General features: G+C 61.7%; 3 protein-coding genes across 4 annotated transcripts in view; 2 read left to right on the top strand and 1 right to left on the bottom strand.

The window, feature by feature from the left end:
• LOC100356004 (PRKCA-binding protein) overlaps positions 1-22,297 on the bottom strand; it is a 94,795-nt gene extending 72,498 nt beyond the window's left edge. The window contains 4 exon segments of the mRNA XM_070052926.1: positions 13,685-13,756; positions 18,192-18,322; positions 20,156-20,225; positions 22,122-22,297. Coding sequence (XP_069909027.1) covers positions 13,685-13,756; positions 18,192-18,322; positions 20,156-20,225; positions 22,122-22,141 — 293 coding nt within the window. The 5' untranslated portion in view covers positions 22,142-22,297.
• Positions 896-10,200, top strand: SOX10 (SRY-box transcription factor 10). The gene is made up of 4 exons (XM_002723532.5): positions 896-1,118; positions 1,560-2,065; positions 6,047-6,315; positions 8,404-10,200. Exons 2-4 carry the CDS (start codon positions 1,638-1,640, stop codon positions 9,105-9,107), a joined length of 1,401 nt encoding a protein of 466 aa, XP_002723578.1. The 5' UTR covers positions 896-1,118; positions 1,560-1,637; the 3' UTR covers positions 9,108-10,200.
• Positions 22,298-22,334: 37 nt separating the features above from the next.
• On the top strand, positions 22,335-27,547 carry C11H22orf23 (chromosome 11 C22orf23 homolog). Of its 2 annotated transcripts, XM_008252019.4 has the most exons (7): positions 22,335-22,525; positions 22,681-22,792; positions 23,700-23,762; positions 25,668-25,850; positions 26,386-26,514; positions 26,591-26,691; positions 26,837-27,547. In XM_008252019.4, the coding sequence occupies exons 1-7, from the start codon at positions 22,484-22,486 to the stop codon at positions 26,906-26,908; spliced, it is 702 nt and encodes a 233-aa protein (XP_008250241.3). In that variant the 5' UTR covers positions 22,335-22,483; the 3' UTR covers positions 26,909-27,547. The 2 variants fall into 2 exon arrangements, with proteins under 2 accessions (XP_008250241.3, XP_051696008.2); XM_051840048.2 differs by having other exon boundaries at positions 26,591-27,547.
• Positions 27,548-27,657: the final 110 nt, after the last annotated feature.

Here is a 27,657-nt window from a genome sequence, read left to right as displayed (position 1 = left end):
CGCAAGCATGTGTGTGTGTGTGTTCCAGTGTCCGCCGCCCCCACCCCCAACATGCCTCTGCCTCGTGTGACTACCTCATTGTGTCCCACTCCGCCCCCCACCCCCTTGGCTGCCCCAGACCCCCTTCCCAGCCCGGCTGCAGCCAGGAGCTCTTTGGGGTGGTCAGTGGGACCCAGGCTCCGCCTGCCCCTGCCTGCCTACCTGAGAGGGGAGGGGAGAGGAGCCGTGGGTGACGGTCCCACAGGAAGGACCACAGGGGGGCACAGGAGCACGTGGTGACTCCCCCTCCCAAGGGGAAGGAACTGCTCCCAGGAAGTGGGGCTCGATGACGACCCCATGCCAGGGGCCCCTCCTGTGCCTGGGTGGAGTTGGGGCGCCGGCACTGGGCAGGGAGCGTCCAGCTGCCCCCACTCGCCTGGTAGGGACCTGGCATCTCTGTCCCATTACCGCAGTTTGGGGCAGAGAGAGCGAACTGGGGGAGTGGGAGGCCCAGTGACACGGGCTGGGCCGCAAGGCCTGTTACGCAGGCGGCCGGACAGGACCCCCCCCCCCCCACCTGCCTCCCTATGTCTCCCATCCGTCCTTTGCCAACTGTGATCTTGCCACCTGAGGCAGAGGGTGAGGGCACCAGCTGGGCCCAACCCCACCCCCCCACCCAGCAACAGGTTCCCGCCCTGCCAGTCTGCACCCCCGCTCCCTGCCCCTGAGCTTCCCAGACTAAGTCCGAGCTAAGCCTAGGCGAGCTGGGTCTGGGCAGCAGTGCCCGGGCAGGGTGGGGGGGCCCCTGAGTGTTGGGGACGAAGGAAAGCGCTGGAGGCTCCACCTTCTGCCCTTCCCTCCCTCCCCTCCCCCTCCCCCACTCCCCCCCTTCCTTCCCCAGCCTCTGCAGCCCGCGGCTCAGTCGCTCAGTCAGTCTCAGGCTGTCCGGCCAGGGTGGCTGGTGCTGTGGATTCAGGCTCCGTCCTAAGAGGCCGTGGCCTGAGGCTCGGGGCCCCTCAGCCCCTCCCTCCCGGTCCACCAGCGCCACCCCCCCCAGCCCCGAGCTGGACCGCACACCTTGGGACTCGGTTTTCCACTTCCTGAGGACGAGCCCCAGGCTGGAGGAGAGGTCCGAGGAGGTGAGTGCGCCTGGCCGGCCAGGCCTGGGCCCCTGCCGGGCGGAAGGGAGAGGCGGACGCCCCGCGCGCCCCACACCTGCCCCTCTGGATCCGGGTCTGGTAGAAGGCAAGGTGAGAGAAAAGTGGGAAATTCCAGGGGCCGGGATTAGAGCCGAATAAAGGGTCCGTTTTTCTTCCTTTCCATCAACAAACCTCCACCCAAAAGGAGGTTTCAAAAGAAAAACCCACCCACACCAACAGACGGTTGGGGCCAGGTGGTGGGAAGGCGCGGAGGCGGGACGCGCCCACCTGGGGTCTGGCATGTGCGAGGGGCCCCAGCGGCCGGCGCGGGCTTAGCGCACGCAGGGAGGCCCGACACCTCGGGGCTGCGCCCGCGTCCCGGCCCGGCCGCCCTCGGGGCTGCGCGCGCCGCCGCTCCATTGCGCCCTCCTTTCCGACCAGGTGGGCGTTGGGCTCTTTGCGAGGACCCCCGCGGCGGGCCCGGGGGAGGCGGCCGAGGCGGCGGCGGCCGGGGGCGACATGGCGGAGGAGCAGGACCTGTCGGAGGTGGAGCTGAGCCCGGTGGGCTCCGAAGAGCCCCGCTGCCTGTCCCCAGGAAGCGCGCCTTCGCTGGGGCCCGACGGCGGCGGCGGCGGCTCCAGCCTGCGAGCCAGCCCCGGGCCCGGCGAGCTGGGCAAGGTGAAGAAGGAGCAGCAGGCCGGCGAGGCGGACGACGACAAGTTCCCCGTGTGCATCCGCGAGGCCGTCAGCCAGGTGCTCAGCGGCTACGACTGGACACTGGTGCCCATGCCGGTGCGCGTCAACGGCGCCAGCAAGAGCAAGCCACACGTCAAGCGGCCCATGAACGCCTTCATGGTGTGGGCGCAGGCGGCGCGCCGGAAGCTGGCCGACCAGTACCCGCACCTGCACAATGCCGAGCTCAGCAAGACGCTGGGCAAGCTTTGGAGGTGAGCGCTCCCCGGCCCGACCAGCCAGCTGCGACGCGTTCGCGCCAGGCGGGAGCGCCCCGTCTCCTGCCCCCCGGGGCGGGGTCTGCCGGGGGCCCTTTCCCCAGGGGCAGCCCCCTCCTGGGATGCGCCTGGAGGACCAGGTGCAGGGACCGTGCCTGCCTGGCCTCCACAGGCGCGCCTTTGGGTTCTGCCCGCTAGCGACTCGAACTCTGAACTGCAGCCGCCTAGGCCGGGTCTCTTCCCACCCCGGGTGGCGGCCAGGAAAGCGCCCCCTCGCGGTTGGAATTCTTTCGGTGGCACCTAGGGCCTCCGGGGCTGCTCCTCCGGGAGCCCACCACAGCCCCTCACTAACTCCCTTCCCATGTAGGTGCACACCCAAGGGGGCCAAACTGCCACCATCTCATCGCTCGGGAGGATGTGAGGGGAAAGGCTTGGGCAAGCACCGGGGGCGTAGCTGCAGATTCGGGGAAACTGAGGCAGCCAGCTGAGAAGTCAGGGGAGGTCTGAGACCACGGCGTTCGGATGAGGGGCAGGGAGTGGGGGTAGGGGTGGAGAGCTGCCAGGGGGTTCTCACCCTGGCCCACCTGTCTCCACTGGGTCCTGGCCCCGCCCTCCCTTGGGCGGGGGGGGGGGCTGCTTCTCTGGGAGGAGGGGCACCCAGGACACCTTGCTCTCTCCCACCCTGTTCCAGAGCCACCAAGCTGGCCTCTCTCCCTTCCTTGCTCTCCTGGTTGGGCGCCATCTTTCCTCCCAGGGCCCCACCCAGAGTTGAGCAACCTCTTCCCCACAGCCCCAGAGTTGGAGCCGAGCACTCTGGCCAGGAGGACACCCTGGTCTCCGTTCTGCCCAGGGTCCCTCAGAGCCCCAGGGACAAGCCCACACCTCTGGGGAAAACCGCGTAGGGGGAAAGCCTGGCCCCTTAGGGACGTGTGAAGCAGGGGACCCCTCAGCCCCACCCTGAGAGCCCTCATCCAGCTCCAAGAGGGAACAGAGGCTCAGGAGATGCCGGCCTGTGGTGGCCACCTGATCTCCATCACACTGCCCAGGACACAGGCCCAGAGAGGCAGGGCCACTGCAAAGGTCACACACCAGCTGGTGGCACAGCCGGGCCAGAGGTCTTCCCCCACATTGTGCCCGGCATGGTGGTCACAAGGAGCGGGATGGGGGGTTTCAGAGACTGGGCTCTGTCAGCGGAGCCTGCTGCCTGTCCCTCTCCACTAAGCCAGCAGGGTGGAGGTGAGGGCTAGAGGGCCCGAGGCTTGGATGCTGGGAGGAGCAAGAGGGTCCCTGCGCCCAGTCCCCTGGCCCGTCCTTGCCATGTGCTCGCCTGGTGCCCCTTCCCCTCCCCCACCAGCCCCTGCTCATCCTGGGCAGACCCGGGCTTGGTGACCAGCTGCTGTGTGTCCAGCTCTGCCAGGAGCAGAGGTCGCTGCTAGCTCCCCTCTGTCCAAGGCCCCTCCAGACCTGGGTGGGGCTTGGCCCAGGCTGGGTGCGCGGCGCCTTGGCCGCTGTGGAACAAAGAGGCAGTGAGAGACACAGCCAAAGGGAGGCAGACGGAACAGCGCCGGGGACCTTGGGCAGACCCACGCGTGAGCCCGGCTCTCCCACCACCTCCCATGGCCAGGGTCTCAGGTTGCCCCTCCATTGCCCCTGGCTGGGCTGGAGGTCCCTTCAGAGGGACTTGCTCCTGGCCAGCTCTTGAGCTGTGAGCACAGGGGCCTACCTGGGCAGGGCTGGCAGGAGAGCAGGACCCAACCCCAGTGACAGGAGGGCAGTGGGACAATAGCGAGGATCAAAAGCTGTGCCCACAGATGGTGGCAAGGGTCCCCACAAACATCTGGATGTGAGCGGGGATGGCCAGTCACTCCAGAGGCTTCTGGAACCCCCACCTCCCCAGACCCCGCCAAGTTCAAGACTCCCAGGGTGCCGGGAAAGGGGATGGTTAGCTAGGCAGCACAGGGAAATAGGGGTCCGCAAACCAAACAGATGAGGGCTCACAGGCAGACTGTGTGGGGTCAGCCCCAGCAGAGCCCGGGCTCGGGGTGGCTCTGTGGGCTCCGACAGTCACGCTGGCCGTGGGTGCCCGTCTGGGGGCAGCCGGCGGATGCGGATCACGAGGTGGTGGTGGTGGTTGTGTGTGGGCTGGCCTGCCTGGAATGAACATCAAAGCCGAGAGAACTGGAAAGGGGGTCACAGGTGGGAGCCCTCCCCATGTGGTGGGGCCCCCTCAACCTCTCCTGTCCCCGTCCACAGCCTCTTCCCCAGGTAGTATCCCTGCACCCCTGGCTGTGCAGGACAGCTGCAGACACAGCCAGTACCCATCGGGAGCCCCTAACTGGGATTTTCTGTGTGAGTGGGAAACCGGCCGACCCTCTCCCCTCGCCAGCTCGCCCTGCCCTACCAATCCAGACCCTGGACACCGGGAGGACCGCGGGCTGATGTGAAGGTGTACATGAGGACTGACCGGGTTTGCAGTTAGAGCGAGGATTGACAAGGTGGAGAGTGGGGGCTAGCGCAGTTGTCAAAAGTTAACTCTGAGACTGGGGGGTTTACACAGTGGGGTGCACTGGACCTGGGGTTAGAGGAGAGCCTGGTGCAGGAGGTGGGGCTGAGGTTAGGGCCGGAGTCAGGGGTGGCAGTGGCCCTCGGTTAGGCGACCACTGGAAACTCGGACCCAGTGTTGGAATCTCCTGGCCTGTTCACCTGCCATTTCCTTGCTGACCACTGGTTGCCAGCTGGGCAGGGGGCACACAAGGATGGGGCTCCCCGGCTGTGGGGCCTCTATGCTCGGCCTGTCTGCTCTCCCTGCCATCTGCTCCCGGGCCAGGGCGCCTGCATCCCACGCTCTGCCCCCAGGGCCCTGCGCTGGGGTGAACATCAACCCGAACGGTCTCTGCCAAGGGACCCTTGGAGAAAGCTGGGGCGGGGCTGGGGTGGCGGGCAGACTAAGCTGCAGAGGAATGCTGCTGCCGGCTAGGAGGTGCCTGGTGTGACCACCCCCTCCCGGCCCAGCGCTGCTGCTGTCTGGGGGACAGGGCACCTACTGGCAGGGAGGGGTCCTCTGGTCAGAGGGAGGGGCATTCCCACCACCACTGGCAGGCATGCAGTACCCTGTCGCCTCCCCATCCTGCCCTCCTCACCCTGGGGCAGCCCCTGTACCCTCCAACCCTGGCCTGAAGGTGGAGTCGGGTGGGCAGGGAAACTACCCCCAGGGCTTGCTCCCTCCGTGAGAGGATCTTAGGGACCGTCCCAGGGTCTGGGAAGAGACCATGGCTTCCTCTCTGGCCCCCTAGACAAAGATGCAGCGTCTCCTGCAGATGCTGGTGCCCGCTCGAGGACGGGGGCCCCCACCGGGCCCCCTCACCTCCAGCACACTGGAATTCACAACCCCTGCTTTGCAGAGGTGGGCACACCGAGCCCCTGTCCAGCTACCCCGAGCAGCGCTGGGACACCACTTTCTCAGGAGGCCTCCCTGCTCTTCCCAGGCTCCCGTGCGTGGGATCTTGGCTGATCCCACACCCCAAACAGAGAGCATCATCCCTGGGTGGTTATAGGTGAAGAAAGGCAGGCCCAGAGCGGTAACTGGCCAAGGCCACACGCACAGCTGGGAAGCAGCCGACGGGGCTCTGCTCTGCACACCTCGGCCCAGGGGGCTCAGCACTAACCAGGAGCCAGCGGCACCTGCACACAGCTTTGACAAGAAGACTTTTCCTTTCCTTGACTGCTATCTGCCCCCTTGCAGCCTCTATCCCTACTTCTAAGTCCTCCTCAGGGGCTCACACCCACCCCAGCCCTGAGGCTGCTGCTCCTTGGGCCTTGCACCTTCTGGTCCATATAGCACTAGGCAGCCCCCACCTGGGCCCTGCCCTGTGGGCTCCCCAAGGCGGCTCATGTTTTCCGGGGCAGACGTTCAGGGGGAAGCCAGACTGGGGGCTCTGGCACTCACAAGGACCTCTCTGCTGTCCCCCCGGCCCCAAGGCTGCTGAATGAGAGTGACAAGCGCCCCTTCATTGAGGAGGCGGAGAGGCTCCGGATGCAGCACAAGAAAGACCACCCGGACTACAAGTACCAGCCCCGGAGGCGGAAGAATGGGAAGGCAGCCCAAGGGGAGGCCGAGTGCCCGGGCGGCGAGGCCGAGCAGGGCGGAGCTGCTGCCATCCAGGCCCATTATAAGAGCGCCCACCTAGACCACCGGCACCCAGGAGAGGGCTCCCCAATGTCGGATGGGAACCCTGAGCACCCTTCAGGTGAGTGCTGGGCTGGGAGCTGCCACGGTGCTGATGCCAGGGCTGGGGAGGGGGGCCGGGCAGGGGAGAGAGAAGACTGGATGGCACGAGGCCCTGACACGCCCCAGCAGTCCTGGGCTCCCGGGAGGGGTTGTTAGGCAGTACAGCTGCGCCGGCTGGGCAGCAGGGGCCCAGAGGGGGCTCAGTGCAGACCCCCGAGCTGAGGGAAGTGGTTGGGAGAGAAGCTGCTGGCCAGGCTGACGAAAGGGGGCCAGTTATGGAGGCCATGGGTGGAGCAACCCCAGCAAGGACAGAGCGAGGTGATGGCTGCCTCTCACGTGCCTCCCGCTGAGGGGCGATGTGGCCTGGGACGGCAGCTGCGCCACACGTCGGGACAGACCAGACGTGCGGCCTCGTTTTCATTCTCAATAACGGGAGCCGCAGCTGACGGTAACCTGGCGCCTACCGGGTGCCAGCACCGGGCCGTCACGTGGTGTGCAGTCGCTCGTTCAGCCTGCAGCAGTTCTGAAAGTGACTCACCTTATGGGTGGGAAGGGAACGGGGTGTGTTCCTGACGGACAGAAAGGGCTGTGCCCAGGTCTGACGCGCGGCAGTGGGCAGAGCTCTGCCTTCAGAGGCCACGCTCTGAGCCTGCGTTGTGGAGTGGGCCCTGGGAGCGCCGAGGGCAGCCCCCGGTCCCAGACCCCGAGAGCCCACGGTCTAGGAAGAGGAGGGGCGGAGACGGGTGGACTTAACAGAGGAAGAAATCAGGGCACGAGAAACCCCTGACACGCAGAGACGGCGGGGTCTCTGGGGAGGGGTCGCCCAGCCCTCCGGGCGTCTGTGTCTCCAAGTTACCTGACTACCCAGACTGTGGCCCCGGAGGCCTACCCAAGGATGTGGAATCTGAGCGGCTGCGTGTTGTCTGCTTTTGTAGATAAGCAAAGTGGTTAAGACCCAATTGGCCAGGGTCACACAGTAAGTGACAGGGCCAGGATGTCAACCCAGGCAGGTCTCTCCAAGTCCGGAGCCCTTGGCCTACTCGGCCTGGCTCTGCCTCTGGGTCTGATGGGGGAGGCACGGGCTCCTGACTGCAGAGCCAGGGACACGGCTGTGATGCATCTAGTCCAGCCGTTCCTCCCACACACGCATACTCCTCATTCTAGGAGTCAGATGCACACACACCCCAGAAGTCTGCGGGCCATGTACAGAACCAGCACTTCTGAGTGAACTGTGCACGTGGCTTTCTCACCATTCAGAACCCTGCCTGGGCTCACTTCCTCAGTGAGGCTCCCCCCGTCCCCGGGGCAGTGCGCGGCCCCCAGCTCCAGGCACGCGCGGTCCCGGATCCGGCCCAGACTGTGAGCTTCGGGAGGCAGGGACTTAGCCTGCTTCTGCATGTCTCCCTAGCACCTGGCCCGGTTCCTGGCCCTTAGCAGTGCCCCTAATGTTTTCTGCAGGGAATGTGAGCAGCCCAAGGAACAAGGGCCAGGGGTCTAAGTGTCCTCCTGGAGAAGGAGGGAGAGCCCCTCGAGGGGCAGCGGGCAGCACAGCCCCCAGGGCTGGGCAACAGGCAGATGTGGGAGGAGGGGTGGGTTTGGAGGGGACGCAGCACTGTGTGGGGTGAAGGCAGGGAGCAGGCACAGGCAGGCCAGCAGCAGTGAAAGAGTAGTCAGGAGTGCGGAGGGTGTGCAAGTCAGGAGAGTGGCCAGCAGGGGCCCCGGCACAGGCGCCCACAGGCCGGACCACACGGGGGTCAGCAGCTGGGGCAGGAGGGCGTGCAGCAGGGGGACTGACAGCTGAGCAGAGAAGAACTTGCCAACAGGAAAGGGTCCCAGATGGAAGCAGACCTCCCCAGGAGGCGCATAACGGAGGCTGGGAGGCAGCACCCATCCCAAGATTGGAGGCTTTTGTAAGCAACTGGAGACCAACCGGAGATCAGTAGATAAATAAATGCCAACTTGCCACCAAAACACGTCAAACCCACAAGGCGGGCGCAGGGGTCAGAGCCCAGCTTCCGGGAGGTATCTGCTGCCTGAGGGGGAGCCATCAGAGCCCACTGTCCCCACCTGGCCTCTGACCTCGCTCTCTCTGTCTCCTTCCCCCCAGGCCAGAGCCATGGCCCACCCACCCCTCCAACCACCCCAAAGACAGAGCTGCAGTCGGGCAAGGCAGACCCCAAGCGGGATGGGCGCTCCATGGGGGAGGGCGGGAAGCCTCACATCGACTTCGGCAACGTGGACATCGGTGAGATCAGCCACGAGGTAATGTCCAACATGGAGACCTTTGACGTGGCTGAGTTGGACCAGTACCTGCCGCCCAACGGGCACCCAGGCCACGTGGGTAGCTACTCAGCAGCTGGCTATGGGCTGGGCAGCGCCCTGGCCGTAGCCAGTGGACACTCCGCCTGGATCTCCAAGCCACCAGGGGTGGCTCTGCCCGCAGTCTCGCCTCCTGGTGTGGATGCCAAAGCCCAGGTGAAGACAGAGACCGCAGGACCCCCAGGGCCCCCGCACTACACCGACCAGCCGTCCACCTCGCAGATTGCCTACACCTCCCTCAGCCTGCCCCACTACGGCTCCGCCTTCCCCTCCATCTCCCGCCCCCAGTTTGACTACTCCGACCATCAGCCCTCAGGACCCTACTATGGCCATTCCAGCCAGGCCTCTGGTCTCTACTCGGCCTTCTCCTACATGGGGCCCTCACAGCGGCCTCTCTACACGGCCATCTCTGACCCCAGCCCCTCAGGGCCCCAGTCCCACAGCCCCACACACTGGGAGCAGCCGGTATATACGACGCTGTCCCGGCCTTAAAGGGGGCTGTCACCACTGGCCCTCGCCCGGCCCTTCCTGGGGCCCACGCCCCCTTCCCTCAGCCCGTGCGCCCTGCTCCTCGCCCGGCTCAGGCCTGGTGGCGGCGGTGGAGGAGGGAAGCCTTTCTGTCTGGCTCACTGCCCTGATGACCCACCTGCCCCAGCCAGGCGCCAGCTAACAGGCCCTAGACTGAAAGATGAAGGGCTGTGCCCTGCCCTCAGGAATGACCCTCTATCCAGGACCTGAGAAGGACCCCCTCCCCCTCGCGGGTCAGACGGGCATCGGAGGCCGTGCCTCTCCTGTGCACTCCTGCCTCTCTTGGAGTGAGGGGGGACAGGCCCCTGTGCCACCTGTTCGTGGCGCCTCACGGCTAAGGCACCCAGGGACCTGCATCAGAGCCTGGAGCTGGCTCTGTCTGCCACTTGGGGCTGAGGACAGCTTTGAGCTCATGAGGAGTTGGGGTGCAGGGGCTCAGTGGGGGTTCTCATCCCTTCACTGGCCCCTGTCCTCCTGAACGCAGGAAGGAATTGGCACAGAGGCGCCCAGCCCCAATTCTGTGCCAACAACCTCATGCCTTGTCTACTGGTGAGCGAGCCCCCAGTTTTCCCCCCACTCAGCCTCCCAGGCCTGTGCCACACCCGAGGCGAGGAGGCTGGGGCTCCAGGAATGGACTCGGAGACAATTCACGGAGCCTTCCTCCCTGGGCTCCTTGCCACTGCCCCCTTCCCTCACTAGACTCCGTGACCCCTGTCCTGCCAGTCCCACCTCCCTGGGCTTCCCAGAGAACTCAGAGCCGCTCGGCCCCAGCCCTCAACCCCAGGAGGAGGGGCCCAGCACTCAGGCTGCCGGCACAGGCTGAAGACACTAAGATCCTGACTGTACACTCCCCTCTTGCCCTGCCCCCCGCCTCCCAGCCGTATCTGAAGAACGTGTGTAGCCCTCTCTGCCCGTCTTCCACTCCGCAGCCCTCCCAATCCACGTGTAACTCATGACTGTCCCCTTATTTATCTCAGTAGTCCCCTCTCCTAGCTACTCCAGCCCCTATTAACTCTGCATTAAGCATTCCACATAATAAAATTGAAGGTTCCGGTTACCTGCTTGGTGGGCCTGACCTGGACTGTCTCTTGATCTCTCACCCCATACCTGTGCCCCCACAGCCAGTCTGGCAACAGTTAGGAGCAGAAAGCAAAGGGCAGACCATCCACAGGGCTGTCTCCCCTGAGGAACTGGAGACACGGCGGAGGCCAGGACAGCTGGCCTCTCAGTGGGGTCACTCTGCAGGCGGACAGGGGACTGTAACCTCAGCGGGATCAGCTGGAGCTCACAGCCTTCCCAGTGGTCCCTCCACATCCAGGAGAGGGAGGAGGGGGTGGGGTCTGACATCTTGCCGTCTCGCAGTCAGGGGCTAGGTCCCCCAGGATGCATGGTTGGGCCTTCTGTGGCCGCACCCCCCAGCACATGGAGGGCCACACAAGCCGCCCCCCCCCCACGCCAGGGTGTGGCCCAGCTCTCACTGCCCAAGAGCTTGTTCCTCAGCAAGCTCCCACTCACCAGCACACAACCCCGGGGCGCTGGTTGGAAAGTCTTCGAGTACTCTCTGGTCAAGGGCTTTGTCATTCAGGTCCAGTCCTATCCCACGTTCCAGATGGGGACACTGGAGCTTCAAGAGGCGGGTGCCAGCACTCGCCCTCTTCCTCACTGCTCGCTCCACCTGCCCATGGCTTGCAGGCCTCACTTCATCCCAATTCTGGGGTGCTCCAGACCAGGCATCTCCAGCCCCCTACCCCAGTCGGGGGCACAGGCGCTAGCCCAGCCCCCCCAGGGGGCCAGGCTCCTTCCCTGCTAAGCTGCATCACACACGCTCTTCAGACACCCAGGAACCGCCAGCCCCCTGAGGCCTGGAGGCCGCGGAAGCCCCTGCTCTTCCAGACGGTCTCTTTGCAATGTCAGTCATCCAAACTGTGTATGAGCTGTTTTGGTATTTTGGGTTTTTGTGGATAAATGCAAGATTTTATACTGATCATTAACAGATTTCATCTTGTTGGGTTACATCTGTTTTCCCACCTGTAATTAAATCTCTCGGAACTTAGCACTCCTTCAGAGCTTTTATTATCTGCAAACTTGAATTATGTTCACTTGGGCCACTAATAAAGGTGGAAACGAAGAGGGACAGGGCCTTGCGTACACACTAAATTCCTCTCTCCATCAGTACCACTGTCTGAACTCTCGGGGTGGGACAGTCTGGTCAGTTCTGACATGGTCTCATTACATCACTGAAGAGCACGACCTCACGGCTGTCCAGGACTGCCCAAGGCCTTGTTAAATAGAGACTTGGGACGTTCTTTGGGTCTGCCAGACCAGTCACCACTAAAGAGTTCACCTGGCGATATTCTTAGGAACCCCATCCCACTACTGGATCTCTTCTTTATTACCTAAGTGCTTCCAAGTATGAAAAACCCCATTCTAGAATTCTGTCAGGGATCAGTCCGTACAAACCTTCTACAACCCACCCTTCCCCTTACTCAAAGGCAGGACATCTGTCCATTTCCGGCCTGTTCGCTGCTCCCACACTAGTGGGCTGATGGACACGGAGCCGGCAGGGCCAAGGCGAGAGGCCCCATTCAGATGAAAGCACCAGCTCCGGGGCCTGCGTCTCGCGAGGCCGGCTGGGAAGTCACTGGGCATGAGGAAGGAGGGACGTGCCCCCAGGAAAGGACAGATGACCTCAGAGAAATCGGAAGACCAGAGGCTCCGGGCACGCTTGGGCCTCAGCAGGGTAGCAGCTCCTAGGAGAAGGAGTGTGGCCACGCTGAGGAAACACCAGCCACCAGCGCTGGCAGGTGGCCTTCCATTCAAGAGGTCAGAAGGCAGGCCTGAGTAGCAAGGGGCTCCCTGCAAGAGCAGAACGTTCGGGGAGGGGGAACACCCCTTCCTCCACTTCCCTTGCACCCTTATCCCCTAAGGGTTAAGCCCACCCCCTCTCCTCCCGCCCAAACCCCATCTCTCTTTAATCACATCTGATACTGAGTGGCCCAGCAGGAAACAAAGAGACCATTTAGAGAAACGGGGCCGAGAAAGTGACCCCCGCACTCCGGGGCCGCTGCCTGGATGCCAGCACAAAGGCGGCATTTCAGAGCTGAAATTTCAGCACCCAACTTGATTAAAGGATTCCACGGGCTCGGAGGAGGGTGGCAGGGGTGCGAAGTCCACTGCTCCCGGAATTAACCCTTCTCCTGAGCAGCACGCTTCCCTCCCACCCCTGCGACACTCATCCTCTCCCCACTGAGCAGGGTGCGCTGTCCCGGGGCCCTGCCTCTTGCTGGGGTCAGCCGGGCCCAGCTCCTCTTCCTGGAAGGGGAGCTGGCAGCGGGATGGAGGCCGGGCGGGCGGAATACTCAGGGTGTCAATCTTCCGTCTCTGCTGGTGTCAGATACACCCTCTCCTCCCCTGAGGAGGCAAGAGCCCGTGTGACTGGGCTCACCTGGGGCGGAGGGGACCCATTAGCACCTAAGGCAGAGGAAGGGGAGCTCCAGCGCAGGCCAAACCCAGGAGCACATTATCCCAGGACCCATCCCGCACAGGCCCCACACAAGAGGGGCTGGGAAAGAGGGCATGGGGATGGCAGCCCAGAGGTGGCCCGAGGAAGAAGGGGATAGGGTGGGGGCAGGGGTGGGCAGGTGTGCTGTCCTTGCTCCAGCTGCGGACTGCTCAGCAGGGCTCTGCCTGGGGAGGGTGGGGGATCACCACACCCCCACGCTTCCTGCTGGGGCCTTGCTCCTGAAAGGGGATCCGAGCCCACGATAAGAGGCTTGAGGCAGGTCCTCAGGAAACAATGGGCGGCTTGATGAGACCTGCTCTGTGATACTCCTGAGAAGGGAGAAGCCCCTGCAGCCAGTCCCCACAGGAAAGGAAATTGGGGGTTTCCGTGGCAACCAGCTCCCTGGGCACAAAGACATGTCTGTCTGTTGGGAAGGCAGCTGAGGTGTCTCCCTGCAGCAGCCTCTGCTCTGGTGAGTGGGAAGATGAGGAGGGACGCGGGGGACCGCGGGGTGAAGGGCCCCTGGTGCTTTTACAGAGCTGACGGTCACGGACCACTGTGACAGGTGCCTGTTCCAGGCAGCAGGCAGAAACAGGGCTGGCATCACAGACAGCTGGAGGTAGAGGGACGGAAAGACTAAATAGTTTATTATTTACACGTAGAAATCGGGAACCAAGTGGGCAGGGGCCAGGGCAGCAGACGGCTCGGCTCAGTCGGTGATGATGAGCTCGTCGACCCCCCAGTCCTCATAGCTCCCGTCGGGCAGGTAGCGGCGGATGATGATGGGGATCTTTCGGGCCCTGTGGCGGGGGAAGTCACAGGTACATAAGGGCTGCAGACGGCGTGCAGACCCTGTCCCATCCATGCCCCCTTCCCTCTCCCTCCTCCCTCCCGATGGCTGACTCCTGAATGCACTAAGGATCTAAAGGAACGAGCAGCGACTTTGACAGCCAAGAAAGTAGGGGTGGAGGGTAAAGCAGAAAGCCCTGAGGGTGCCCCCCAGACTTTGCTGGATGGAGCCGGAATCGGGGACACTTACTTGAGTTCCTTCATGGCAATGAGCAAAGGATCTGTCTCTCCCTCCAGCTCCACCATCACAGGGGCACACATCCTGTAGGAGCAGGACAGGTGTTGGGCAGACTGCAACACGGGCAGCAGAGCCTGGTCCTCACCTAGAAAGGTCACCTCCTAGGCAGGCAGGTGTGGTGGGGAGCGCGATACAAGGGCACTGCCGGAGACCCAGCTCAGGAAGCAGTCACAGACAGGTGACTGAATCTCTCCCCAGATCTCAGTAGCCTCATTTGAAACAAGAATTACTTTTTAAATTAATTTATTTTTATTCGAGAGTCCGAGTGTTTCCATCTGCGATCAGGGCTAGGCTGGGTCAAAGCCAGGAGCCAGGAACTCAATCCAGGTCTCCACGTGGGTGGTAGGAGACTAAGTACTTGAGCCACCACCCCTGCCACTCAGGGTCTCCAGCAGCAGGAGCTGGGCTTTGGAGCCAGGTCCTCTGGCAACGGACGCAGGCGTCGTACCCAGCATTCTGACTGCGGAGCGGCACAGCCACTCCAGCAGAACAGTCCACATTCTCACTTCTGTGAAAACTGAGCTAGTCTCCTGTTCCCAATGTGCTTTAATTTTCCCTCGAAGACCCTGCATTTCTGCCTTATGGATGCTGATGCTGTATTATTTGGTGCACAGATATTTACATTTTATTTATTTGAGAGACAGCGAGCACACGAGAGCGAGCACACACTCCCATCCCAGAGTCTGCATTAGCAGGGGCCAGAGGCGAGCGCTGAACCTGGGGACTCCTCGGTGGGACGCAGGCGCCGTAACCGCTGGGCTAAACGCCTGCTGCTGAGTAACTACTGTATTTCTATTTTACTGATGAGGAAAACGAGGCAGAGAAGTCAGTACCTTGCCCAAGGCCACATAACAGCAAGCGCCAGAGCCATGATCTGAGCCCTGCCTGCTCCTCATCTAACTTCCTGTGAAACAAGCTGAAGATCTGCTAACTTAAGAAAAGTGTACAGGGGGCTGGTGCTGTGGCAGAGTGGGCTAAGCCTCCACCTGCGGCGCTGGCATCCCATATGGGCACTGGCTCTAGTCCCGGCTGCCCCTCTTCCGATCCAGCTCTCTGCTATGGCCTGGGAAGGCAGTGGAGGGTGGACTAAGTGCTTGGGCCCCTGCACCCACATGGGAGACCTGGAAGAATCCCCTGGCTCCTAGCTTTGGATGGTCTCAGCTCCGGCCATTGTGTCTATCTGGGGAGTGAACCAGTGGATGGAAGACCTCTTTCTCTCTCTCTGTAATTCTACAAATAATTTCAAATAAATAAATAACTCAATCTTTAAAAAAAAAAGTGCATGAACATGGCAGTTGAAGTGTGCATCACTAGGCTACACACACTGGTCATGCCGGCTCCACTTCCAAGGACCCTCCCAAGAGGCTGAGCCAGTGGCCGTGGCAGTGTCCCAGCAGAAGGGCAGCAAGTACTAAGGCCCATCTCCCTGACCACCTCAACCCAACCCCAAGAGCCCTGCTGCCCTCATCTTCCTTCTCTACGGCAGCTCACTTCCAGCCCGGCCCCTCCCGGGCGCCACAAAGGTCAGGGCACTCGTCTGCTTAAAGCCCTTCTAGATGCCAACAGCCACCAGGCCAGAACCCTGGCCTCATCCCCGTCCACCTTTCTAGCACCTTCTGAGGCTACTTCCCTATACGTACCCCCACACTCCAGCCCTGCCAAACTACTTAGGGTCTCCTGGTGCTACGATTTCAATATATCCCCAAAACTCACGATAGTGGTGTTGGAGGTGGGGCCTTTGGGAGGAAACCAGGATTCGGGAAGGTCATGAGGGAGGCCCCACAACCGCGTCAGTGGCTCTGTAAGGGAGCGGCAGCTTGCTGTCTGGTCACGTAGAGCACCCTGCCATGCTGTGATGCAGCACAAGGCCCTCTCCAGAAACGGAGCAGCTGCGGCACCATGCTCGCGGACTTGCCACCCTCCAGGACCAGACGCCAAACGAGCTTCTTAGGAAAGAGCCGGTCCCAAGTCTGTTGTTACAGCAACAGAAGTGGACGAGACACCCGCACACACCGTGCCGTTTCCCTCGCGGGCCTCCTAACATGCTTTTCTCCCTAGGAGCCTGGGACAGGCTCAAGTGTCTCCCCGCTAGACGTCATCTGCTGAATCTTCAGCTCATTTACATGTTTCTCTTGGCAACGACCTCACTGGGTGGTAACTGCCTGTTTGGAAGTTCTCCGCACCAGACCATGAGTTCCTGGTGGCCCAGGACTGCACAGGAAGCCACCCCGATCATTCCACCTCAAGTTTACACTAACAGATCCAGTTCCCCTCGGACGCGCTGAGCAACTCCAGCGAAGGGGCCCAAGAACCTGCATTCCAAAGCTGCCCCACTGATTCTGACCTTCTAATTTGTGACTCTCGAGAGCCCAAGAAGTTCCCAAGGGCAGAGACCAAGCGTTTACTTTTGTCTACACTCTCCCTTAGTAAATATTTATGTGGTCCCCAAATAGGAAGCTTTAAAGAATGTAACAAAAATGCTTCCCTGTTCTTTCAAGATATGACTGCCAGGGCATGCATTCCTCCAGCCCCTCTCGGGTGCAGGCTCTGTGGCCTGGGCAACCTGTCCTGCACCACGGCCTCCACAAACATGTCAGCCACCCAGTGAGGAAGCAGTGCGACACGCAGCAGCAGCCACCAGGTGGTGCCAACAAACCACACTGACATTTCACCAGAAACAAATCCAAGAAATGTGTTCAGCGCCTAAGTGCAGGGCTGGGCAGAGCCAGGTAAGGGAACAGCACGGCTGTCTGAGGGCTCACAATAGACAAGGACCTTAAACCAAAAAGAGTGCTACAGACTAGACCAAGGTGGACCACGCCTGTTTCCAAGAAAAACAGGACTCCTGGACTTAGTAAGTGAGCTGGACTTGGCCCCAGAACCTTGGAGTGTTCCATCCTATCAAGCAACTAGTCTCCAGTCCTCTGAACTTGTCACTCAAGGCACAAGTGACATCACTCCAACCTGTGCCCCAAACTTCTTGCTGTTCCTGGCACCTGAGATGCCTGAGAGCCGTTTCCCTTGACCCATTCCCCATCAGAACTCTAACTCCTTCATGAAGCTTCCCCAGGGACCCTGCAATCACTCCCATCTCTCACTTTTTCTACCTTTTGTAGAGCATCACTCATGTCGCACTGAATTCTGGGTACCTGTGCAAGGGCCACCTCCCTGCCAGGGACACCTGAAGACTGCACCGTGTCTTCCCTTAGCGCCACAGTGACAGTGCTGACAGACGGCTCCACAAGGAGGCTCTGGTTGAAAAGAACTAATGAGCATGCTCTACAGTGACAGAAATGTCCTGTATCTGTGCTACCCCCGCGGTCACACTAACCACATGTGGCTGCTGAGTGCTTACGCTGTGGCGAGTGAGACAGAACCCGAATTTCCCGTTACACCGCAACGGCCACACGCAACTCACGAGCGCCGTGACTGCTGGTGCAGAAGGCCAGAGTGCGGCGCTACGCTCACCCAGGAGAGCACGCAGCACCCCCAGGCCAAGAGGCCACTGCTACTGCTGAAGAACGGCTGAGGGCGGGGCTGCCTCCTGGTGAAACCCTTCACTGAGGTCTCCACCCGCCGGGCGGACTGCGGAGACCAGAGGGCATGGCCGCCCCCCAGCACCCAGCGCTCTCCCTGCAGCCGAATCCGCACAGTCCCTCCCTGAAGCACCCTCTCCTCCATCTCCCACCAGCTTGTTCGCCGTGTGTCGTAGGGGCTCCTTTCCTCAGCCCCGGCTCCCGGCAGAGGACCTGACGTTGCAGCCCATCAACGCCGGGCGTCCCCAGGAAGGCAGAGCTGACAGGCGAGCCTGGGGGGAGATGGGCCTCGTCAAGAGCCCTGCTTTCCCACAGCACCTGCCGGCACAGAGGTGCTTTCTGGCCGGTTCCCCCGGGCGCCCGTGACCTCGGCAGGCGTTGCAGGTCCCCACTGCCTGTGGCTCCCAGGATTTTCTGCAGCCAGCAGACATTCTGAGCTCCACCTGCCCACTGTCTGTCTCCTGGACCCAGCGATCCTTCCAAACTTGAAGAAAAGGAGGGTCACAAATTGTTACACTTGATCTTAGCCAAAAGGCCGAGAAGCGACTGGGCCACAGATTCCCGAGTCCCCCGCAGCCCACCACCGCTCCACTCTCCTGTCTTCAGCACGCTGCCCTGATAGCCGTCCCCACTCCCCTGGGCCCGACGGGTGCTGCCACAGCCCCCCTCCCGCCCCACCAGCGACTCATCAGCTCGGACAGGCTGGGGGTCCCTGAGCTCGCTTTCTGCTTCACTGACCCTCAGGTGACTGCACTGTCAGTCTCTCCTGTACTGTCATTTGGCGGCAGCTACTTCTCACGTCCTTAGCCCACAGGCCCCCTGAGGGCCGAGGGCAGCACAGCGCCTGGCACACGGGCCAGCACCACCAGTGCTCTCAGCGGCTCTGGCCAATGCGGGAGACAGTGCAGGGGCCCGTCACTTACGCGATCTGGAGGGCGCGGGTGCCCAGCACGCGGGCTCGCTCATACTTGGTCATGTACGGGGTGGTGATTCGCTTCTGGTTGGCCTGTGGTCGCTCCCCAGAGGGCAGGATCTCAACATTCTCCTGGCCTTCCTGGCCAGAAAGACAGAAAAGTAGGGAAAATGTGAGTGAATTTTTCAGGTGAGGGAGGGGGAGAGAGGGAGAGGTCTGCTATCCACTGGTTCACTCCCCAAATGGCCAGAACAGCTGGAGCTGGGCTGATTCAAAGTCAGGAGCCAGGAGCTGGATGGGAAGTGGAGCAGCCAGGACACGAACCAGCTCCCATAGGAGATGCCAGTGCCACAGGCAGAGGCTTACCCTACTAAGCCACAGCACTGGCCCCGAAAGACACAATTTAAGATTCTGAAGTCTTACTCTGAATGCTCTGTGGCTGTTGAGGGCAAGGGCAGAAGCAGAGGTATCACTGAGGAGGATCAGAAATCAATCATCCAGGCAGGTAAGAGATGACTGGCAGGCTGGCATTGCGACACAGCAGATAGAGCCACTGCCTGCAACGCTGGCACGCCATATGGGCTCTAGTTCAAGTCTCGGCTGTTCCACTTCCAATCTAGCTCTCTGCTCTGGCCTTGCAAAACCAATGGAAGGGGGCCAGAGCTGTGGTGCAGCAGGTTAAGCCACAGCCTGCAGTACTGGCATCCCACATGGCCGCTAGTTCAAGTCCCAGCTGCTCCACTTCGAAATCAGCTCCCTGCTAACGTGCCTGAGAAAGCAGTAGAAGATGGCCCAAGTCCTTGGGCCCCTGCACCCATGTGGGAGACCCAGAAGCAGCTCCTGGCTCCTCGCTTCTGCCTGACCGAGCCTGGGTCATTGCAGTCATTTGGGGAGTGAACCAGCAGATGTAAGATCTCTACCTCTGTCTCTCTTTCTCTGTGTAACTCTTTAAAATAAGTAAATTAATTTAAAAAACACAGCAGTGGAAGATACACAGTGGTTGGACCCCTGCCCCCACCCATGCAGGTGACCTGGAAGAAGCTCCTGGCTTCAGCTTGGCCCAACTCTGGCCATTGCAGCCATCTGGGGAATGAACCAGCAGATACGAGATATCTCTGTTGCTCTGTCTCTCTCCCTTTCTCTCAGTAACTCTGATTTTCAGGTAATAAATAAAACCTTTTAAAAAAATAAAAGAAAAAGGAGGCAAGAGAAGAGAGAGCAAAATGGATTGAAACTGATGGCATCCTGGCTCAGGTGCTTAGGCCCCTGTCACTTATGTGGGAGACCTGGATGGGGTTCCTGGCTCCTAGACTCAGTGTGGCCCAGCCCCAGGCATTCGGCGTGTGAACCGCTAGATGGAAGATCTCTGTCCCTCCCTCTCTCTCTGTAACTCTGCCTTCCAAGTGAATAAACAAACAAAAGAAGAGAAGGACATGGAAGAACTAACTGCCCAGAAGTCAAGGGCTATGGACCAGGAGGGCAACAGCCTTCAGATCCACCCAGCAAGGCTGCTCTACCAGCCAGGGCTGGGGGCGCTTGCAGCAGAGCCCTGACCACAAACAGGAGGAAGACATCGTGAGGGAATGATCACCTGCCAGGGCCAGCGTTGTGGCCTAGCAGGTAAAACCGCCGCCTGCAGGGCCGGCATCCTGTATGGGCACCGGTTCGAGTCCTGGCTGCTCCTCTTCCAATCCAGCTCTCCGCTACAGCCTGGGAAAGCAGTGGAAGATGGCCCAAGTCCTTGGGCCCCTGCACCCACATGGGAGACCTGGAAGAAACTCCTGGCTCCTGGCTTTGGATTGGCGCAGCTCCAGCTACTGCAACCACTGGAGGAGTGAACCAGCAGATGTAAGATCTCTCTCTGTCTCTACCTCTCTGTATCTCTGCCTTTCAAATAAATAAATCTCTGGAAAAAAAAAAAAAAAATCCCCTGCCAGGCAGTCCGGCAGCGAGGACTGCAGGATGAATACTGACCTCCTCAGCATTCTCCAGGTCGTCCAGCCCTTCATCCTCCTCCACGTCGTCAAAGTCATCCCCGTCAAAACTGCACAGGAAGAGACCAGCGGTCAGAGGTCACTCTCCGGAAGCAGAGAGCCAGGGGTCATCTCACCCAGGGTGCAGCAGACACCAATAAATACCCACTTGATGAGCGAACCAAACTGGCCCCTTCCCCTCAGTCCTACCCTGTCTGCTCCCAGATCACCCTGCTTCCCTCTCCAATGGGCCACACCCACCAGCATTTAAACACGTGGCTCTCTCCAGCTTAAAAACTTAACTTCTGGGGCCTGCAGTGCCCGCATCCCACATGGGCGCTGGTTCAAGTCCCAGCTGCTCCCTGCTAATGTGCCTGGAAAAGCAGCAGAGGATGGCCAAGTGCCTGGGCCCTGCACCCACACGGGAGACCCGGAGGAAGCTCCTGCTCCTGGCTTCAGATTGGCTCAGCTCCAGCCATTGCGGCCATCTGGGGAGTGAGTCAGTGGACGGAAGACCTCTCTCTCTCTCTAATTCTTTCACATAAATAAAAATAAATTTTTAAAAACAAATTTTTTTAAAGTTAATAGAAAAACAAAAACTTAACTTCTCCCGCTGGCCCCCCCCCAGTCCTAATTCCATGTTCCCATTTGGAGCAAAATGTGTGAAATGGTCTTCCATCCTCACTGTCCCCCTTCCTGTCCCCCAACTCTGTCATCTCCTCCAACGACCTGCACCCACACACGTGAGCGCGGGCACTACACATGCGTACACACACCAGCACGCACGCCCCCCCCAACACATGAGCGCGGGCACGTACCCATGCGTACACACACGAGCACGCACGCCCCCCCCAACACATGAGCGCGGGCACGTACCCATGCGTACACACACGAGCACGCACGCCCCCCCACACACGTGAGCGCGGGCACGTACACATGGGTACACACACGAGCACGCGCACGTACACATGGGTACACACACGTGAGCGCGGGCACGTACCCATGGGTACACACACGAGCACGCGCGCACCCACACACACACACGTGAGCGCGAGCACGTACCCATGGGTACACACACGAGCACGCCCCCCCACACACACACGTGAGCGCGGGCACGTACCCATGGGTACACACACGAGCACGCGCGCACCCACACACACACGTGAGCGCGGGCACGTACCCATGGGTACACACACGAGCGCGCGCGCCCCCACACGGCTCCATCAAAGCCACCACTCAGCTCCCTAGTGACCTCCAGGCTGCTGCCCCCCGTGCAGCTCCCCGGCTGGGCCGCGCGTCCTGCCCCACGGTCCGGCCTCTCTGTCTCGGCCCCCTCCCCGCCTCCAGCACTGCTCGGGCACCGGGCACCGACGGCCTTCTCAGTTTGGACTACGGTCCCCATGCTGAGGGCTCTGCCTTCTCGCTCTCCTCCCACCCCACCACGCAACCCTTAAGAAACAGAGCGCCGCTCCTCGCCCGCCCCCAGGTCTCCCAGTCCCTGGCCACGCGGCGAACGCCCACCTGCATCACGTTGTGCTAAGAACTCCGGCTGCCGCCTAAGCTCACTCGACCCCGCGGGAGCTGAGGGCGTGCGGCCCTGCCCCTCCTCTAAGAGGCGAGCGTCGGAGGCAGGGGTATGCTTACGCCCGCCTCGGCACCGCCGCGGCCAGACACACGGCCGGCCCAGCCAGTGCGCCCAGCCCCCGGCTGGGTCTACGCCCCGGCTCCCCGCGCCCTGCCGCGCCCCCGGCTGGGTCTACGCCCCGGCTCCCCGCGCCCTGCCGCGCCCCCGGCTGGGTCTACGGCCCGGCTCCCCGCGCCCTGCCGCCCCGCCGGCCCCCTCAGGACCCCAGGCCTCTCAGGACCCCAGGCCCCCCAGGACCCCAGGCCCCTCGGACACCGCCCCCCGAAGCCGGCCTCTCAGCCTCCCCGCTTCACCCAGCCCCTTCCGAGGCTCCCGCACTCACTTGTCCTCGTTGTCTGACATGGCGCCCTCCACTCAACCACCGGTTCCGAAACCCAGACCCACCAGAACAAACGCAAACTCGGCGCCTCCGCCTCGCGCGGCGCCTCCGCCTATTCCGCGCCTGCGCCGTGACCCAGAGAAAAACCCCTTCCGGCAGGCGGGCCGGAAGGGGGAATATGCGCATGCGCGAGTGACGCGCCTCGTTGCCATGGTAGCCAGGGCCGCGTTGCCGGAGCGCGTCTCCCGGACCGCGCTGTTTCTGCTGGGCGCTGGCGCGGGTGCCGTAGCGGAGCGGGGTCTCCGTCTGCGGGAGCGCCCCTGCCGCTCTCAGCGGGCAGCGGGGCGCCGCCCGAGCGCGTCAGGATGAAGCATAAGGATTCGATGTGTACCAGCCCGCGTGTCGGGGTGAGAGGGTGGGGCACTGAGTCCGTAGGCGCCGGTGACGTCACGATTCCGTGCGGCCCGACCCCTGCTCCCAGGTTTCCGGGGCCTGGGGGCTTGCGGGAGCAGAGGTTGCGGGTCAGGGCCGGGGTGCGACGTGGCGTCTCTCCTTCCCTTAGGGTCCTCCTGTGGCTTCGCGGGAGACGGTGGAGGCGGTGACCAAAGGAGCGGAGCCCTGGCGCTGCCCCAAGCCGGCCACGTACACCCCGGGGACCTGCGAGCTGCTCCGAGGTCAGCGTTAAAGGCAGCGAGAAGGGCGATGGTGACAGCTTTGCTCCCTGACTCAGCTCTCGCAGTCGCTGCTCTCCTTTGCAAACAGGGAGCCCGGGATGCGGCAAGGCGCAGGGTGCTGGCGCTTGCACGGGGCCAAAAGGCAGAGCTGAGACTGTAGAGTCAGCCCGGGTGCCTCCCACCCGCCCTTTCCCAGGGAGGCCGAAGCTCCCCGCACCGCGGCCAGGCCGGGACCTGAGTTGGCCCTCGCACCCGAGATAACCTCTTCCTGCGCTGGACTTAGCTCAACCTGTGGTCGGATCGTCAGGGTTCTGCCCGCTCCCCTAGATCCTAAATCCCACCAGGCAGGAGTCTGCCTCAGACCTGTGGCTCCAGCACTGGCACCTGAATGAACAAGTATTGACAGCAACAAAAATGCAAAGCTTTCAACACTGCTCGGTGCTGGGGCTCTCAGCCCAGAACGGGAGAAACCCTTGCTCGGTAGAGCAGAGTGCACCACATCATGAGCAGATGAATGTAACAGCTCTTAGGTGGAGATGAGTCTGTGAGATCAGGAACCCGGAGACGGAGAGGGAGCGCTCCGTAGGCAGGGAACTCAGTGTCAGTAGCGGCTCCTGGCTCCGGCTTCCTGCTACCGGGGGCTCAGGGAGGGAATGGTGGTGGCTCAAGTAACTGGGCTCCTGTCACCCACGTGGGCACCTGGGTAGAGTTCTCAGCTTCCAGCTTCAGCCCAGCTCCGGTGTCTCTCTCTCTCTCTCTCTCTCTCTCCCTCCCTCTCTTCCTCTCTCCCTCCCCCTCCCTCCCTCCCATTCAAAACTTTCTGTAGAGAGCGGAGATAAGAATGATACAATTTGACATTCCAGTGGCCATGGAGGGATGGCCTCATGGAAGCGTCTGTGTCTTGCAGTGATGATGAAAGAATCCAAGCTGACCAACTTCCAGCAGCGCCACATCAGGGACACCATGAAAAGTAAGGGGCAGTCCACAGTCTTCCTGGGCGGAGGGGTGTGGGACCCCACGAATGCGTCCCCAGGAAATGTGCCTGTGTCTTCCTCCTGTGTCTCCCGCTCCCGGGAGCCAGCAGAAACAAAAGGAGGTCTGAATCCCACACCCGGGAAGGACAGGCAGGGCCTTGCCACAGCGGCAGTGGGTGTTCTAGAACAATAGCAGGGCGCCCCCCGGGATCTTGGAAACAACTCTGACTTCCTGTGACCTCACTGAGTGGCCCTGAACAGAGCCCCGTGTGGACGTCCATGTAAGAGGGAGAGGCTAGAGGAGTCGTATTCACTCCATCAAAAGCTGCTGCCTTCTCCAAGGAAGGACTTGAGCCGGTCGGGAGGGCATCGGAGAGGGAGAGGCAGGTCCCGGAGCACCTGTCCAGCACTGGCCGCCGGGGGGAGGCGTGTCAGGCTAGTTCAGGGTCGGAGGACAACTCGGTGGCCAAAGGCCAGTGCTGTCCCCCATGTGACTCGTGGAGCTCAGTCCCCACACTCGGCAGGCTCCTCAGCTGGTGGCCCCGCAGAACTGCAGGCAGAATGTCCCAGGGATTCTCTTAGAACCCCGCCCCTCCCTGCTTCTCTCCTCTCAGCAGAATCCTGCTCACTGTCTGGGAGCTTAATCTAAATTCCACGGCAAGCCACAAATCCCCCTTCCTTAACCTGATGCCCAGAATTACCTAGGCCGGGATCATTTGCTGGGAGTGGGCCAAAGGGAGGGGCACAAGCAGGAGTGGGGCGGGGGCGGGGGCGGGGGCCGGAGGACTCGGAGGAAGGCAGGCCTGACCCAGCTCCGGTGCCAGCTTCCAGCTCCTCAGTGCCCTGGAGCCGCCCCAACCCCACCTCCAGCGCACCGGCCTATCTGCTGACCCTGTGCCTCCTCTGGCTGCCCAGGTCCCCATGGGCCTTCCACACTACCTGAGTGGCCTTGACCCTGGCACAGCTCAAGGATCACTCCTCTCCTCAAAACCTCATCCTGGCATCCCATTTCACACATAGTAGAGGCGTCTTTCCATGACCTCTGACCTCTGCTGCCCTTGGCTTTCTGGCAGCTCCTGGGGCACTGTGCGGGCTCTGGGCTTGGCTGCCACCGTTCCCTCGGCCTGGAGCGCCTTCCCCCAGATGCCTGCAAAGCTTGGGTCTGTCCTCAAGTGTTGCCTCCATGAGGCCTCCCCTGGCCACCTCCTAGCGCTGAAATCCACGAGGCACTGGTGTTGAGGACACCACCTATCGTCACCTGACCCCAGCGTGAGCCCCGGGAGGGCGGGACTTGTCTTCCCCCTCGGTGTCCAGGGCTTGGCACAGAGATGCCTGGTACCTCCGTGCTGACCGGAACTGGCCAGACAGGAAGTGGCAAGCTTGGCTGGCCTGGGGGAGGAGGCCAGTGGGGAGGGAGCAGACAGCAGGAGGGACAGGTGTCCATCACCGTCCACGTTGTCCCTCTCTGCCTGTGGCCCAAGCAGCAAGTTTAAGAAGTTATCTACAGAATTAAAAGCGCCAACACAGACTTTGACATAAAAGATGTTTATTGCAGCATTGTTTGAAGTAGTAAAAAAGAAACAAACAAACAAAAACACACACACCTGGGAAGAACAACCTGAAGTTTCTGAAACTCAGAGGCCAGCGGAATAAATCAGGTGCACACTAAGGACTGGTAAATAGCTATAAAAATAAGTTACACTTGGGAGTGTCCTGGAAAGGTGTCTGATGCACTTTAAGTGGAAAGAGCCTGTTACTGAATTGAGTAGAGCATAATCCAGTGTTTGGAAACAAAAGACTCTCCCTGCCCGGGACCTCTGCACAGTGACACGGCCCCGCAGAGGGTGGGCCTGACACAGACCAGCCAGGGGGCTCCTCCCACCGGACCCTCCCTCCCCTAGGAGGGGGAGCCTTGCCCCTGCAGTGCAGCCCTACGTCCAGCCAGAGGGGCTCACCTTGCAAGCAGCCGGCCCCGGCCATCTACCTGCCCCCCATCCTGGCAGCCAGGACCCACCTGCGGCCCGCGAGCCTCTGCCAAGCCAACGGGGCCTACAGCCGGGAGCAGTTCAAGCCTCGGGCCACGAGTGAGTGCCAGGGCCCCAGCGAGGGCCTGCCGTGCGTACGTGTGCGTGTGTGTGCGTGTGTGTGTGCGTGCACACACGCGCGCGTGTGGGGGCGGCAGCCACGGGGCAGGGGAGGCCGCATGGAATCAGGCCGCCTTTGTACTAACGCTCTCGTGCCCACTGCTGGTGTTCGGAGGTAGTCGGACAAAGGGAGCTGGCTGCGGGGGACAGAGGGGGCCCGTTCCTCTTTTTTTCCCCCAAGAAATTTTCACAGTTAGCTGGACCCTGCCGGTCTCTGCCCAGCAGCCCCGCGGTCCCCAGATTGGGCAGCCCCATGCTCCAGCCTTGTCCCTTGTCCCTTGGTTTCTGACGTCACTGCTGGCCCCGCCCAGGGCTCAGGCCTGTTTCCACAGGCCTGTGGGTTTGTCTCTTCCTGCCCCTCTCACAAGCTCAGGTGCCCCCAGGGGAGAAGGGGCGGGGCCTGCACAGCCCAGGCCCCCTGCAGCGTGCAGGGGGCGCCCCTCGCACCCTCCCTGGCCACTTCTGGGCCCCCCAGGAGACCTGGAGAAGGAGAAGCGGAGACTCCAAGACCTCTTTGCCACGGGGAAGGACACAGAGGAACGGAGGAGAAAGGCACCCCCGGCGCGGCAGGACCCGGGCCCCGAGCTGGACCGCTTTGAAGAATGTGAGCCCCTGGGGGGCTGCGGGACCGCCCCACAGGCCCCCCAGCCCGGGCACTGAGGGCCCTCCCCCCTGTGCAGTGGTGAAGGAAATCCAGGAGAGGAGAGAATTCCTGGCCGCCATGGAGGCCCTGGGACAGGGCAAGCAGTACCGAGCCATCATCCTCGCCGAGATCTCCCAGGTAGGAGACAGCATCGGGGAGCCGCACCCAAGTGTGGGGCCAGAGACGCGAGGACAGGCGGGCCGGGGGCAGCCGCGGCTCTCGGGGCCACACTCTGGCCCCCCGAGCTCCAGCCCCGACACCAGCTCCCTGTTGCCCTTTGCAGAAACTGCGGGAGATGGAAGACATTGACCGCAAGCGGAGCGAGGAGCTTCGGAGGGCTGTTGCCATCGCTTAGGCAGCCCCGGAGCCCGGCCTTGGCCACTGGACCTACCCCTCGCCACGCAGGGTCATCACCCAGTCAGCCCAGCCACTCTGGCTTCCAGCCATGTCGCACGGCCACACAGCACTGCCCTGCCTGGGGGAGCCCAGGGTGCCCACAGCACCCTGGACACTGCCCAGGGACACCACGGCCCTACTCTCGGAGTCGCTGAGACCTGCAGCCTCAGACAGACTGAACGGTTTCTCGGGAAAAGGGCCCCAGTCACAGCGAAAGCCATGCCCACGTCCTGCGACCTTGTCCAAGGTCACCCAGCGGGCTCTCCTCCTTCCCACCCCCTCCAGCCTGTGCATCCGGGAATGAAAACAATTCCTTTCATCATACCCATCTTAGAACCAACGAATTTGACTTCATACAGCCTTGGGCAAATGTTTGACAACTAATTGGCCAATAGAATACATTTAACTTGGGTCACCGCACGCACTGCCTTGTTTTCAGAGGGCTAAGGCTTATTCAGTGAGTGACGCCCCTGCACAGGTGCGTGTCCAGCGACCTACTGGGACGTTTCGAGTGCCAATGAAGCAACACTCAGGAGCACTTGAATTTCTGTAAACTTGAGATAATGGTGGTAGAAAATAAAGCTCTCAAGGTCTTGCAGCCAAGGGCACTGAACTAGCAAGTGGCCACTCAGGGCTAAGTTAGCTTTACAGCCTAGGCAGCCTGCTGGAAGAGCCTGGCTCGGGAGTTCCACTCCCAGCATGCACTCG

Source organism: Oryctolagus cuniculus, chromosome 11, assembly GCF_964237555.1.
Source record: "Oryctolagus cuniculus chromosome 11, mOryCun1.1, whole genome shotgun sequence".
Lineage (NCBI taxonomy): Eukaryota > Metazoa > Chordata > Mammalia > Lagomorpha > Leporidae > Oryctolagus > Oryctolagus cuniculus.
This window is presented reverse-complemented; position numbering and strand designations above follow the sequence as displayed.